Raw genomic sequence first — 16195 nt, forward strand, 5'->3', positions numbered from 1 at the left:
TTGTATACTAACTTTTTCTGATATTCTAATGATCTGTTTTTAAATAACTATACTTTTTAAATAATTAAGAGATTTTTAAATAAAAATCATCCCTCACATTACGCTACTTGTAACAAAGCAAGGAGAGGTTTCTTTCCTGAGCCCCTCCTTCTTCCTCCATTCCTATCAGCTGTCCATGTCCTTCTGTATGAAATACTGGTCTACAGAACATTTTCAAGTATATTTACTCTTTATTGCATTCCTTCATTTGCATTAAACAATATTATATTTATATTTTCCAATATCATTTTGGACAAAACACAAAGACATTAAGCTCATTTAACAAGAGACAGAAGTTAACACAATGTGTGCTGCTTTCATGAGGAGGAAAGAGGCAAATCTTAGCGGAATCCAGGATACTGGCCACCAGGAATCGCAGACTCTCACAATACAATCCACTTTTTAAAAGCCACAAAATAAGCTAGAGAAGAAAACCCAAAACAAAGAAGAAATGCCATACAGGTCTCCACCAAAAGTGTACAAACAGCAAGATCTGGAGATGATTTGCTTTCTCAAATGGGGACAAATGACAGAGGAGCGACACCCAAGTGCCACTGTGGCCACAAGCCTCATGGGTGGTGTGTGGTGTAAGCACTTTAGGATGGCTTCTGATCGCCTGTCCTTGCATTTTAAGCAGCAATGGGGAGAGAGGCACGCTCCATAAGTCTCATCATCAAATATGATGACCTAATTAAATCCCCGCTAAGTCAGTTAGTTAAAAGACAAATCACTCTCAAAAGGACTCAATGGGTGCTTCCTTTTGGAAGAAGTGTGTGGAGGGTAAAGGAAATTTGCTCAATGTATTGGAATGGACAATAAAAGTTTGAGGGGAGAGGGCTAGAAAATGGTTGATTTTTCTGGAGAATAGTGTTTTATTTAGATACCAAATAGTACAGATCATTTTAAATAAAGGATAAATTCTAATTAAGTCATTAAGCTAAGGAAAAAAGCAGTGATACTAATAAGCATCACTATTATGCTAAGGAAGTGACCCACTTGGAGTTGGACACTAATTAGTGCCAAGGGGTTTATAAATTACTTTAATAACTCCTTTCTGTTTAGGGGTGTACGCTTTTTCCATACCTAATCTTTCACATGTTTTTAACAACATCTACTAAGTGGTAATAATTAGCATATCTCTTACCACAGAGCAAATTAGTTTACTAAGGGGAAGTCACAGCCATCACCGTAGTCAACTGACATTCTATTGAGACAGATCTGACTGCAGCTTGAAAACATCTCTGACAATGATTGAGAACAGGATTTGAGAGATGCAATGCCCTGTTTCTTCAGGCAAAGAGAATAACCAGTCTTGTGGGAGACCTTTAACCAAATACCCAGTGAGCTCTAGTGTTAGCTCAGGACAACTGTCAGAGGATCTCTGGCCCACACCTCTATTTACTGAGCCAGGTCTGCATGTGGAAAGTCTGCCTTCTAATTAGCCAACTGTTGTCATGCAACATTCAATAGACTGATTGCGAGTTTGCAGGGCATGATGGTGCTAGGAGAGAGCCTGAAACATGTAGTGTCCACAAGTACTGGATGGTTCCTACAAAGAGGGACTGAGCAAGAGGGATCACTTTAGCCTTCATGGAAAGGTAAGCACAGCATTCTAAACCAAGTTTACACCTTCCACAAGACACTAAGCTATCTCAGTAAGCATAAAGAAGGGAGTTTTATTGCACTAATCATGCAGAGCGAGCCTGTGTTGAAGGTAGAGAATGTTCCACTTAGTCCGGTAACTTGAGGAAGACAGTGAAGATCCCAGGTCATCTTCACCTTGGTCACTTCCCTTGGTCACTGTGCGTTTCAAATAGTTCATTTTCAATCAAAATCAAGGGGGCTACTGCAAAAGAAATACCAAACACAAAAAACCAGATGAGGGTCTGTAAAAAACTATTCATCTAAAAAAAAAAGTCGCTAAAAGCTTCTTAATGGTTTTCCTACATTTTCCACTATGCATTTGCTATTAGCTGAGCACTTCACAAAAGAAAATGGTCACAGCTCCATGCATGTAAAACCACGTTCCAATAAATATGTACCATTAAGTTTTTCCTGCACTGTGACAAGGAAGTTTTGCGAAGCAGGACAGGGAGAGCAAACCCACAGTACAACCAACTTCCTTGCTTGGTCTCTCGGACCTACAACACAGCGAAGAATTCAAATAAATAGAAACAAACTTATCTAGGAAAGCAACTCTTAGAATAGGCACAGGGCTTTAACAGGATGGTAAGTTTGGCTGATGGTCATTAAGTGTTCTGTGTACTTACGTTCCTTCTTCTCTTAAGAGGGCCAAGAATTTTCTCACACGGTATTCAGGATCCATCTAAATACATCAGAAGAAATGAAGACGGGTTAATGGTACCTTCTAACAACTGTGCACTTCATGCCAAGGCAATGCTCGGTTTCACACCTCTTCAATGTTCTGCTAGGTCACCGAATGAGTTACCTGCTCCTTGACCAGCATTCTGACACACCACAAAGCAGATCACATCATTTGGGAGAAGTGAATGGGGTTTTCCAGAACCACGTACACTGGGTTCCAAAAGACCAAGCCCGTTGGCCATCATAGGCACTTGTGCCAGCGGTGCCCTTTGCTGGCCCCTGTGAGGCATCGCTGTGAGACTGGACAGGGTCATTCATCAGGGTTCAAATGATACCCAATTCATCTGTTGAAGGTATAAAAGTCTGCTAAAGTCACAGCAAAGTGGAAGACACCAGATTGAGGTTGACTCAACAACTAAAAAACAGTTTATTAACTCTGGATAATCAATAATACAGCTTTTCTTAGCCTCAGTATCTATCATATAGTTTCTTCTTTGTAATAACAAAGTTGTGCTGAAACTAAAAAAATGAAGAGTACTGCCGATTCCTGATAGAATCTCTAGATTAATCTGGGTCTCCTGTAACTTGCAAACATGTCATGAGTCTAAGAAAAGATGGCGGAACTTGGTGCTTGGTTCAGGTGGTTATTATTAATTATCTTGACTAGTTTTCATTTTCTATTCATATTTATACTAACTTGTTAAATATACTTTATTCTCATAGGCCTACAGGAGATATGAAGTTATCTAGAAAACAATCATTAAAAACATATTTAATTCCTGAAGATGAATTTTTATTGTAAGAAACACACCTAACTTTTAAAATATGTTTCAGAGCAGGAGTCTGTTTCCCAAGAGGGAACTCCCTGCCCTCCAGGAATAACTTTCAAACGCTCAGTGCAGCTGTGGGTAGATGTGCAATTGGACTCCCCCTCCAAACATAATTTTTTTTTTTTTTTTTTTTTTTTTTAAGATTTCTTCTGTCCTAGAAAAACACTGAACTGAAGTTTCAAATGTATCAAAGTTAAGTGGTCAGACTACAAAGGACTAAGAAAAAGTGTGAATAGCTAACAAAAGAAACATTTTTCCTTTTTGGGAATAGAATTACATATGAATCAATTGTCAAGTTCTTAAAAAAAAAAAAAAAAAAAAAGGAACTGGCTGGAGCTCAGCTGTAGTCGGTACTTGCCGTTCTTTGCCCATTAAATATATTTAATATGTGTGAGCAATGACTGCCTGACTTGCCTGTAGCTATGGAATTAAAAGGCAGGAGGAAAGGAGGAAAAAAGTAATCTAGATAAATGACTTTATTCCCTCAGGTGACATCCAGTCAGAGCAGATCCTCGGCACTGTGCAAGTTTTAACAGAATTGCGTGTAGTGAACAGAGAGGTAACATGACTTATATTCTGCAAAACTACATGCCTCTTCACTTAGGCTCAGCCTCTCTAAGGCAGATCTAAAGAGAATTCACTCAGCTGCACGAAATCCATTTGACATGAAGGGGTTCAAACTCAGAGGCCTATGAAATGTCAGTTGCTGAAGATTAGGCCTGAGTGCTCCACTCTCACTCTCTACCCCACATGCATAAGAAGCATTAACTTGATCACTGACCTGCAGGCATCAAAGGAAGGGAAAGGGATGAGAGTTGGGGAAAAAACCCACATAGTTTCTTCTTCTGTGCACTTATTGAAAAAAAGTATACTGAAACTTAAAAAAAAAAAAAAAAAAAAAAAAAAGAGCTGACAATCTGACAGATTTATCTTTTTTTCAAGGAAAGAGCCAATACACCTGTATTTGCATCTTTACCAAGAATAAGTCTAAACAAAGTGGTTAGTCTGTAACTTTAATTTATGCCTCATAATGGAAAATAAATTAATTGACTTAAAAATAGTCCATCTGAAAGCTCAGTAAATTAGATCTCTGAAAGCCACAAAAATTTTATTTTCAGATACATTTACCAGAAAAGATTAAAAAGCATGCACTTTATGTTTCCAATTTGTTACTGGTCCAAGAGCCTATTTCAGGTGTAACTGTGAAACTTACACTTCACCTCTGCCACTCACTGCTCACACTAGCAGAATGGCAGGACCATCAGTAAGTAACTCACGATGCCTAGAATAGAGCCACTCTGTCCACCTGGGACCAGAATGAATTGTAATTATTCATCCAACAAAAGTTTACTGGCTGGGCGCAGTGGCTCACGCCTATATTCGCAGCACTTTGGGACGCCAAGGTGGGTGGATCACCTGAGGTCAGGAGTTCGAGACCAGCCTGGCCAACATGGTGAAACCCCTTCTCTACTAAAAGTATAAAAAATTAGCTGGACGTGGTAGTGGGTGCCTGTGATCCCAGCTACTCGGGAGGCTGAGGCAGGAGAATCACTTGAACCTGGGAGGTGGAGGTTGCAGTGAGCCGAGATTGTGCCATTGCACTCCAGCCTGGGCAACAGAGCGAGACTACATCTAAAAAAAAAAATTTTTACTGAGGTCCAGGCATGGTGGCACATACCTGTAACCCCAGCACTTTGGGAGGCTTAGGCAGATGGATCACTTGAGCTCAGGAGTTCAAGACCAGCCTGGGCAACATAGTGAAACCATGTCTCTACAAAAAATGCAAAAGTTAGTTAAGTGTGGTAGCATGTGACTGTAGTCCCAGCTACTTGGGAGGCTGAGGTGGGAGGATCACCTGAAACTGGGAGGTTAAAGCTGCAGTGAGCCGTGATCATGCCACTGCACTCCAGCCTGGGAGACAGAGTGAGACCTTGTCTCAAAATAATAATAATAACAAAAGTTTACTGAGCACCCTACTAAGTGTTGGCTTGTTCCAGGGGCTGTGGACTCAATAGTGAGAGCCAAGGTCTCTGAACTCATACGGCTTGATAGGGAGAGATTTATTAGCTAAATAGTATGTCAGATAAGGACAAGAAGACACAGGATGGGCACATGGAGGGGTGGAGTTCCAAAAAGAGGAAAGTACATTGCCAGGAGATATGAGAAAGTCCCAAAGAAGTTTCATCTGTCTTTGCCCAGGCAGCAGCCTGGGGCTCAGTTTTCTACATGATCCTGGATGCTTCGACCTACAGTAGTTTGCATGAAATTTCTAGGAGCCCAGCCAGGGGAAAATATACAGAGCCCAAGTCTAGACTGCGCAACTTAATTAACTTGTCCTTTAAAATAGTCTCCCAGACACCTTTTGGTGTATGTGTGGTCGCTTACTGACTTCTGAGGTACAACATCATCCCTTCTCCATCAATAACCTGGCGACGTGATCTTGGAGAATTCACTGACAGCCTGTCACACACATAGTACCCTCATCTCCAAAATGAGGGGGCAGCACAACCACTGCTCTTTGAAGTCTTTTCTAGTTCTAAGATCTAGTGGCTCCCTAAATTAAAATTAACTTTATGATCTTTCCTTCTATTGTTGAATTTTAAGAAGTTAAAAAGTATTTATAAGTGATTGATCTCAGAAGCAGGCTAGTAATACCAAATCAAGTTTGGAAATTATATAAGAAAATTATAACTTCAATTAACTAAAACCTTGGCAAAGGAAATACTGAATGCTCTTGGTGTATCCTGAAGCTCTGTTCTGTCTGAGTCATATGCAGAAGGAAGTACCTTACCTGTAGGGACATCTCGATCAACATTAGTAACTTCTTGATTCCTATCCAGACCTTCTTCCCTTTGACTTGCTGTGCAATTGTGGTGCGCTCCTTATCTTTGAAGTTGCCCAAAAGCTACAAAAACAATAATCAAAGCACTTTTACAATAAATGCATCAACAATGGTTAATTCTATTTACTTTAAAAAAAAGAGTGATAAGAACTACCTAACTGTTCAAGCTGATAAAATTCTCTCCTACTTTAAAATCCAGTCTGACCTTCCTAAACCCATTAGGTGCAATCATAAAAGTGAAACTGGTATCTTAAACCCTGTTTTTTTATGGACCTCCATTATAACTTAGAGATATATATGCTGGGGAAAAAGTAGCTCCAATCCATAATAAATATAAGTTAAAATTTTTAACATTCTTTTCTAGGAACAATCTGTATGTGTCAAAGCAAACTACCTTTAATTCTCTTACCCAGCTCCTGCACAAAAGTTGCCTAAATGGGTAATCTGAAAACGGTTATCATATAGATACATTTCTATTTTTGTTGGGGTCCTTGAGGACTTTAAGAAGCCTTACTGACTCTACCACTGCTGAACAACTCAGTAGATACTTTCCAATAGAGCTCACCAAGTCATTTGTGAATACTGGTATTAAAAAGTTAAATGAAGAACATTAAAAAAAAATAACTTTGTCATTTTCAAAAAATTAAGAAAACATTCCTATTTCTAAACTTGTTAATAAAGTTCCTTTTACTTCTATAGCTTTTTTGATATATATTTTTTGAGACGGAGTTTCGCTCTTGTTACCCAGGCTGGAGTGCAATGGCGCGATCTCGGCTCACCGCAACCTCCGCCTCCTGGGTTCAGGCAATTCTCCTGCCTCAGCCTCCTGAGTAGCTGGGATTACAGGCACACGCCACCATGCCCAGCTAATTTTTTGTATTTTTAGTAGAGACAGGGTTTCACCATGTTGACCAGGATGGTGTCGATCTCTTGACCTTGTGATCCACCCGCCTCGGCCTCCCAAAGTGCTGGGATTACAGGCTTGAACCACCGCGCCCGGCCGCTTTTTTGATATTTTTAAGGCTTTAATCATTGTTCCAATTTACCAAATGCAAGGAAAGGCACTGAAAGCTGCTCTGAATGATTAACTTTCTATACTGTGATCGCCTTACCCCCACACCGCCACCCATTCAAGTTTCTCGTTCAAGTAATCTATATGCATCACTCATGCTGGACACAGAGCAATTCACTCCTGGCATTTTGTAGGCTGCCTACCCCGAGGAATGGGAAATTAATTCACTGTCATGTGTATTCACCTTCCTCCTCTCATTCCTGAAAACAGCTGGAGGTGTGGGTTGAGTATCCCTAATCCAAAAATCTGAAATCTAAAATGCTCAAAAACTGTAAACTTTTTGAGTGCCAACATGACATTCAAAGGAAGTGCTCATTGAAGCATTTCAGATTTCCAGATTAGAGATGCTCAACCTAAATAAAATGCAATATTCCAAAATCTGAAAAAATCTAAAATTTAAAACACTTGTGGTCCTTGGCACTTTTTGTTATTGTTGTTAGACAGAGTCTTGCTCTCTTGCCCAGGCTGAAGTGCAGTGGCACAATCTTGGCTCACTGCAACCTCCACTTCCCGGGTTCATGCGATTCTCCTGCTTCAGCCTCTTGAGTAGCTGGCACTGCAGGTGCCCATCACCATGCCCGGTTAATTTATGTATTTTAGTAGAGACAGGGTTTCATCATGTTGGCCAGGCTGGTCTCAAACTCCTGACCTCAAGTGATCCACCCGCCTCGGCCTCCCAAAGTGCTGGGATTATAAGTGTGAGCCACCATGCCCAGAACTGGCATTTTGGATAAGGGATATACAACCTGTAATATCCCTGGGTCCCATGTTCTAGATTAGTGTAAAAACCAAACACCAGGTGTAATGACTGTGGTACAGCTCATTTCAGCCTCAATTTCTTTCTTATAAATAGTGTGCAATGTATTGATTCACTTTTACCTCCAAAGCTTCCAACAGCTGCTCTCCAGTGGCAATGTTGGGCACGTGGATGGTGGTGCTGAAAGCGTTAAGCATTTCCATCTCCTGAAGGACATCTTTGCGGCTCGTGGTCCCAATGATAAGAAGCTTCCGGCCCTGATCATAGGGAGAAAATATGTTAAAATGTATATAATAAGACTAATTGGGAAACTAGAGGAAGCTTGAACAAAATTTGCAAAAGCCGTTTATTTAATCTTGCAAATGCAAATGATTAGGCGAAAGAGAAGAAAACAGCTCAGGATTTTCCTGAAAATTCTGAAAAAAGTTACCAACAACATGATTCAGAAAGTGGCAACATGTGAACAGCTCCTTCTCATTCATGTCAATAAAACAATGGATTAGCAAATCAGGGAAATACACAAACCAAGGGGCAAGATACTGACGTGTATGTAGGTAAGTCTTTCCTCAGAGCCGACATGGCACATGTATAGTGGGAACTGGGGAAAAAAGATGAAATGAATAGAAAGTATGTGGCGCTGGCTTTATAAGGCTTTGTTAGTACACTTTTTAGGAGGGCAGGGCAATAATATTTGACATTTATGCAACACTTAACTGTGAAAGGTGTGGGCTAAAGTGTTTTCCATAATTGTCACATTTTATATTTTTCATTTTTTACTTTTAACCCTGAAATATTAAAAAAAGAAGTTTTAAAACTATGCCAGGCTTATGCTACCATTCCCAGTTCCCCTTCTCCAAAGGCAACAATTTTCAACTCTCTTAGCTTTTCTTCTTGTAGTTACTTCTTTATCTTTAGATAATAAGGTTACATTACTAGTTTTAACTTTTTTTGCTATAAATATGATTTACTAACTTCCTACTATGGAACATGGGATTTATTATTAATTTTGTACTCCCCCCTTCCCCCACCATATGTCCCTTTTTACATCCTTCCAATACAGCTATTTCACAGTCTTTAGTTAAATCTATATTCAGTATTAAGTTTATACAAATGTGGTTTACAGGTAGGCCACACAGAATACTATTAAATTTCTTTCTTGGACAAAATTTTGTTTTACTGGAGTTAACTGCATTTTTCCCCTTAGCTTAGTTTACCAGGTACTGATCACAAGTTTGTCTCTAAACAAATAGAACAAGTCTCCTTTCAGTATATTCAAACACATTGCATAAAGTTGTGTTCTTGAAGAAATTCCCCTCCAGGGGTCCTCTGTCTTCACAGTTCAATCTGAAGCAGTGACTCTCTAGGCATGGGGCACAGCTGTAGTTCTGGATCTTTCCTCTCTCCTCTGCTGGATTCCCTGTATCCTAGCCTTCCTTTTCCTTCACCTATTTCCTTATCTGTGCTGCATATACCCAAAAGCTTCCCGAGAAAGAGTGTGAGGGAGACAAAATTTTAAAGGCCGTGTATATCTGGAAATACCTTTATTCTTAATCTTGTACCCTTTGTCTTAATAGTTTGGCTAATTGTAAAAAATAAGGTTAGAGGCCAGACATGGTGGCTCACGCCTATAATTCCAGCACTTTGGGAGGCCAAGGTAGGCAGATCGCTTAAGCCCAGGAGTTTGACACCAGTCTGGTTCACACGGTGAAACTTCGTCTCTACAAAAATATAAAAATTAGTGGAGTGTGGTGGCAAATGCCTGTAGTCCCAGCTACTCGGGAGGCTGAGGTGAAAGGACTGCTTGAGCTTAGGAGGTTGAGGCTGCAGTGAGCCGGATGGGACCCCTGCTTTCCAGCCTGGGTGACAAAGTGAGACTCTGTATCAAAAACAAACAAACAAACAAAAAAACAAACAAAACCCCAAAACCTGTGAATATTATAGATTGCAAAAATGACTTTTTCTTCTGTTCCTTGTTTTGTCTATTTCCTATTACCTGACCCTTTTTCCTATTTGTTTATGGAGGCTTTCCTCGAGTGTCTGGTGATTGCTGGATAGCTATTTATATTTAAGAGTTAAACTATGACTAGAAATTCTATGTCCGGGGGCTTCATTATAGGATGATCAGGTAAGACTTGGCTGATTATCGGGGGTCCCTCAGAGGTCAGTATGTGCAAATCTTTCCCAGAGAAGAATCTTCCAATCTCCGTCGCAAAGACTATGAAGCCTTGTGGCCAGCATACTGGCATTGACAGGGTAACGCCTCGGGTATCTCATCATTTAATAGGGAGACCTCCACTTAATCCTCTTTGCAGTATGGCACCTCTCCAGATCAGTCTCTCAGTTAATGTTCATTAGAATCATGAGAATTCAGTACTAGTACTATTCCCATTTTACTGATGAAGCTATTGAATTTCACAGATTTAAGACATTTGTGTTCAAGGCCAAACAACCAATACATGATGGAGCCAAGACAGGAAACCAGATCCAGATCCAAATCATATACTGCCTCTCTTTACAAAGAAAAACACATTACTAACAAAGTTTACTTGGAAAATGGAAGAGGAATAAGTTTTAAACTTATGTCACTAGATTTATAATACACTCAGTCCACAGATAAGTCTTCAGTAAAGACTCAACATTCAACCTATACACGGATCTTGGAAATTCAGAACATTGAAATAAATGTGCTAGCAAGAAAAGATTCTAAGAAACCAAAATGATTTCAATTTGGGTTTGGTAAACATTACAGTACTACCGTCAATAAGACACGTTAGCCTTTCTCAGTGTTATTCAGTGTTTTTATCTACCTGCTGTGCCAAGAATGGGCAATGTCCTACCATAAACCAATGCAGATCAAAGAAACAAAGTTGGGACCTTCTGGTACAATTAGCCATCAGCTTAACAGATGACTGCACAAAGAAAATGAGATAGAAGTACACCATGAGTATACAGATTAAAGGGTAATCATTATGATTATTTGAGGAATCAACTAGGCCAAAATCAAATGCTTATCCACAGACATTTACCAAGTTCCTAGATTAATATGCAATAGATCTTCCACAGAAAGGCAGATACAAAAGAGATCATTATAATACAATATGAAAAGGCGGAGGTGTTACGCACAAGGATGCCACATAGAGGGAAAAAAACACATGGCAGAGAAAGATTTTTCTGGAGGAGATAATACATGAGTTGAGACTCAAGGAATGAGTAAATTAATTAGGAAGATGAAGGGGAAGGACATTCTAAGACAGAGGAACAGAAATATGTCAGTCCAAGGGCAAAATAACAACAAAAGCTGGGGTGTTGCAGTAATCACAATCGAGTAAAGACATACATTTTTACTGTAACAAAAAGTGGTGCTTTTATACTTAAACTATTTTTTAACACTAAATTCTAATGGCAAACTTGGGAACATAGCCCTGAAGGCTAAAGGATGCCAAAGACCACATATACCGACACATCCTCAGTATGATTGAAGGTAACTGTCACTTCTCTTTTTCCTTAGCTTTTTACTGTCCCATAGTCCATAATGCAAACATCCTCATCTTGCTTCTCTCTCACAAAGGACAACGTTGGCCCTAGAAGAACGGCACTGAGAAAGAAGCTTCTTACTCATTCCAGAAAGCCGGACTTTAAAAATCACTGCCAGTTTCCTCATGAGATGTTCGCTTACATTAACAGTGACTACGCTCTTCAAAGTGCTGAAAGATTGGGAAATGTAGAGCAACTTATAATGCAGACGCTAATTTCTGTTTTGCTTTTCTTCTTGTTTAGCAAGACTGCAAACACTGCAAAGAGGTCACGACCCAGGCAAATTCGGGTCTTGACTTGTAAAGCATCATCTTTAAGAAAACACTGAAAAACATTACCAAATTATTAAGCTGTGCCAGGCCATTTTGTGTATTAATTAGTGGTACTGCTTATAAGGAAGCTTTATCATGAAAAACAGCTCCGAATGTATTAATGTGATAAATCATATGGGATTCGTCTGAAGGGAAAAGCTGCCGGCAGCATGAAATGGGGATGCAGCTTTAAAAATAAAAGTGGTGCTCAGCCCAAGAGGGGACCTCCATCTTGCTAATGTGTGGCTACCAGTTTTAATGTCCACAGAGCCCAAACATGCCTCTTGACCAAAAGCAGAGCGATAACCTATTTTGGAAAAAAGAAACTGCTCCCAGCATACTCTTTACTGAGATTTGCTAGTCCTGATGGTATAAAGAAAAAGCCTAAGTAAAATGACTATCTGCCAATCGGATTATGATAGACATTGTTCCAAGGTTAAATAAGTATTAGTTAACTAATTCTTAGAACCATAAGCAGCAACTCAGGTGAAAATATTTCCATGAAAAAGGAAGGGCTCAGTCAGGTGTTGATCCTTCAAAAAAACACTTCTTTACATGATGAAGAATGAGCGAGTACTAAGCAGCATCTAAGCCTTTTGCCACACAAAGGACCAACCAGATAATCCACACCCTTTCATAGGTCTTGCCCATTGATTGGCCCCAATAAACTGATTTGTAACAAAAGTTCATGTGGAAGAAAGCTTTTTTTTTTTCCTAAATAAAAATGCCACCAATATAATACTGCAGTGAAATGGAAGGGCTGATTTCAACCTATGAACAAAAGTAAAGTCAGTTATGCAGGAAAGAAAGGCCATTCTTTCCATATCACTCAATGCTGAGCAAGTGTAATACACCCTGGGTAAGAAGAATTAACTGTGAACAATTGAAAACCCTGAAATGGATTAAGAAGTGAGTTTAAAAGTGCAACTCAGAACTGCTATGTGCTGTGGGCATTAAACTTTATTTTCTGCTTATTAGAATCTGACGTTTTTGTAAATGAGAATAAAATATTTCAGAATATTAAGCATTTGTAAATCTGGTAAGTAAAAGATGAAATAGACATTAGCCAATTGGAGCATTAACAAGAATTTACTCCTTTTAGGTACTTAATAGAATTATGAGATTTGGTTTGTGCCTTCAGGGAAATCACAATTTAGCTGGGAAGAGCAAATAAATATTCAGGGACCACAACCAAGTAACACATTCGCAAATACAAACTAATAATGGTGGAGAGAACCCAGCGTATGGGGACAGTGTCCTGGGGTGGGGTTATCTATGAAGGTTTCCGTAGTACTGCAAAGATAATGACAACAAGTAGGTACTGGCAAGGCCCTTGAAGAGAAAGGACAGGTCCCAAATTCTCCTAAATCCTACATGTGTGGGGAAGCAGCTGAGCCAGAGCAACAAGGCTGAAAACAAAGTTATTTGCAGATATGGGGAGTGGACAGCCAGTAAAAGGAGACTCGGAATGCCAAAGTAAGGGAAATATTTAATATAAAAAGCAACAGGAAACCAGAGAAGGTTCTTGAGGAGGAAGACGTGTGATGGAGAGGAGGGTCCCAGCAGCCACAGGCAGGAGGTCCACCTCTTAACGGGCCTGTGAGGAGCTGCTGCCCCAGGGACAGGCTGATTCTAAGAGTGAGCATCTCCAGGGACCATGCTGCACCTTTTAACCAGTGTCTTATGCATATGATACCTTTTTTAATGCAAGCCCAGGGCTGGCAGAAAGCAATGGTGAGGCAAGTCCCCTGATGGACAGGTAGCTTGCTGCAACACAAGTACAGGCTCCCTCACTCACAGCTGTGTGATTTGGGGTAGATTATTTCATTTCTCAGTACCTGTCTCTTTCTCAACCATAAATATGGATGAGAAAATCCTACCTACTTATGAGAGTAGAGTGTGAAGCAGAGATTGCTGGGGCGGAGTCTCTGTCATCACGGTCAGTACAGGCAAGAAGGAAAAGAAGCAAGTGTCTGAACGGGTGGTCTTCAGAGGAACCTGAAGAACAGTCCTCTGCATTCAGTATCAGGAATCCACACGGTTAGGTCAGGTGGGTGAGGAATGGGAGGCCTGAAAATCCCTCTCCCCAACAACGAACACAGGGCACTGGCAGCAAATGACGCAGAGGGGCCAAGGTTGGCTCTGGGTTAGCGAAGATAAGAGCTACTACCTTCAACTTAACAAGGGTTGCCGTGAGGCCCAGAAGAGACCTGAAGCAAAAGGTCAGACACCCCCTCCGAAGGAGTCATGGCAGTGGGGTGACTCATGGACAGTCAGAAGGACTCACAGCAGCGTGGGGCCTCAGGGAGAGGCAGCAACTTCTGAGGAAGAAATAGGCTCAGAGCCAGAGAGTGAGAAGCTTTCCTGGTAGAGCTCCTTTGGTCTATCACTTAACCTGGCTTCATTCTTGAAATGGGAATAATTTTTCATATTTTCTTAGCTTGTATTATTTGAGACCCTTAGAAAAATTCTACCTTGCCGTAGTGCTTCAGTGCATTTATTTTCAAGCCTGAATCTTGTTTCTAGTCTGTCAACTCCCTGGTGGTAGAAACCACATCTCATCCATCTGTGCCCCTGCAGTACTCAGCATGGCATCCCTGTGCCTGGCACAGAGAGAGGGTTCCTCTGCCTGGAATGCTCTTCCCTTCCATATGCACACAGGCCTTTCCCTCCAAGTCAAGGACCTGCTTGAATGTCAGCTTTTCCACAGGCCAACTCAATCCCCATGTAACTCCATTTAAAACTGCAACTTCCCAACCCCTTATCCTGCCCTTTCCCTTTCCCAGGTTGGATCACCTTTTACACATTATATAATTTATTCACTTGCTATGTTTACTGTACTTCTTGCTAGTCTTCCTTCATGAGGACAGGAATTAAGTCTGTTTGGCTTTATTGATGTTTCCAGGGCTAGCATACTGCCTTGTACAAAGTGCAAAGTTAATAAATATGTGTTGAATGAATGATAATCCCAGTATAGCTTTTTTTTTTTTTTTGAAACGGAGTCTTGCTCTGTCGCCCAAGGTGGAGTGTAGTGGCATGATCTCGGCTCACTGCAACTTCTGCCCCCCGGGTTCAAGTAATTCTTTGCCTCAGCCTCCCAAGCAGCATGACTGCCACCACACCCAGCTAATTTTTGTATTATTGTTATTATTATTATTATTTTTTTGAGATGGAGTCTAGCTCTGTTACCCAGGCTGGAGAGCAGTGGCACGATCTTGGCTCACTGCAACCTCTACCTCCAGGGTTCAAGTGATTCTCCTGCCTCAACCTCCCAAGTAGTTGGGATTGGCACCTGCCACCACACCCAGCTAATTTTTTATTTTTTAAATTTTTTTAGTAGAGATGGGGTTTTACTGTATTGGCCAGGCTGGTCTTGAACTCCTGACCTCGTGATCTGCCCACCTTGGCCTCCCAAAGTGCTAGGATTACGGGTATGAGCCACCGTGCCCAGTCCGTATTTTTAGTAGAGACAGGGTTTCACCATCGTGGCCAGGCTGGTCTTGAACTCCTGACCTCATGTTCTACTTGCCTTGGCCTCCCAAAGTGCTGGGATTATAGGTGTGAGCCACTGCACCCAGCTATCCCAGTATAGCTTTCAAGGGTAGCAGATCACTCCTTCATTATTACATTCTTTCTTCTAGTCCTAGAAAAATACACATTATACTAAGTGTCAAAAAGGAAAATAACTATCATTTCAGAGTCTACACCTCTGAGCCCCAAGTATTGATAGCAACAAATTTTAAAGAAAATAATCTAGAATGAAAGGCATGTATACTTCGTGCCAAAGGCTGGCTTATCTCTTTTAGTCAATTGATTGGCTATTGACTGGATAATACAGACTTGTCTAGCAAAGGAAAGATAAGATTCCTTGGCTGCCACTAACTTGAGCTAGTGAGATAACAAGTACTATTAACATCTCCTACAACTCTTGGTTTCCTCAAACCAAGGGAAAAGATTAACATGAGCCGGGCGCGGTGGCTCAAGCTTGTAATCCCAGCACTTTGGGAGGCCGAGGCAGGTGGATCACGAGGTCAAGAGATCGAGACCATCCTGGTCAACAAGGTGAAACCTCGTCTCTACTAAAAATACAAAAATTAGCTGGGCATGATGGTGCATGCCTGTAGTCCCAGCTACTCGGGAGGCTGAGGCCGGAGAATTGCTTGAACCCAGGAGGCGGAGGTTGCAGTGAGCTGAGATCGTGCCATTGCACTCCAGCCTGGGCAACAACAGCAAAACTCCGTCTCAAAAAAAAAAAAAAAAAAAAAAGATTAACATGAAAAGCGTCAGGAACAGTGAAAGGAGAGGAATGGGGCCTCTTTGCATGCATTTCTTATTTCTCTTGTTCGAATGTCTGTGACTTTCTTTTCTTTCTTCTTTTTTTTTTTGCAGTTAAATGCTTAAGCTGAATACCAAAGGAAGGATGTTACAAATAAATCATGCCACAACTAGGCAGACAACTATACTTAAACTCTCCATTAGATTTTA

The 16195-nt window shown here is 40.7% G+C and overlaps 1 protein-coding gene across 1 annotated transcript in view; it reads right to left on the reverse strand.

The window, feature by feature from the left end:
* Positions 1 to 210: 210 nt before the first annotated feature.
* Positions 211 to 16195, reverse strand: part of NSF (N-ethylmaleimide sensitive factor, vesicle fusing ATPase) — a 163210-nt gene continuing 147225 nt past the window's right edge. The window contains exons 18-21 of the mRNA XM_032271910.1: positions 7988 to 8122; positions 5986 to 6099; positions 2310 to 2365; positions 211 to 1885 (exon numbers count right to left, since the gene is read on the reverse strand). Coding sequence (XP_032127801.1) covers positions 1864 to 1885; positions 2310 to 2365; positions 5986 to 6099; positions 7988 to 8122 — 327 coding nt within the window. The 3' untranslated portion in view covers positions 211 to 1863. The remainder of the gene's footprint in view (positions 1886 to 2309; positions 2366 to 5985; positions 6100 to 7987; positions 8123 to 16195) is intronic.

The sequence above is a fragment of the Sapajus apella genome, unplaced genomic scaffold (assembly GCF_009761245.1).
Source record: "Sapajus apella isolate SASKATOON/1434 unplaced genomic scaffold, GSC_monkey_1.0 scaffold263, whole genome shotgun sequence".
NCBI lineage: Eukaryota > Metazoa > Chordata > Mammalia > Primates > Cebidae > Sapajus > Sapajus apella.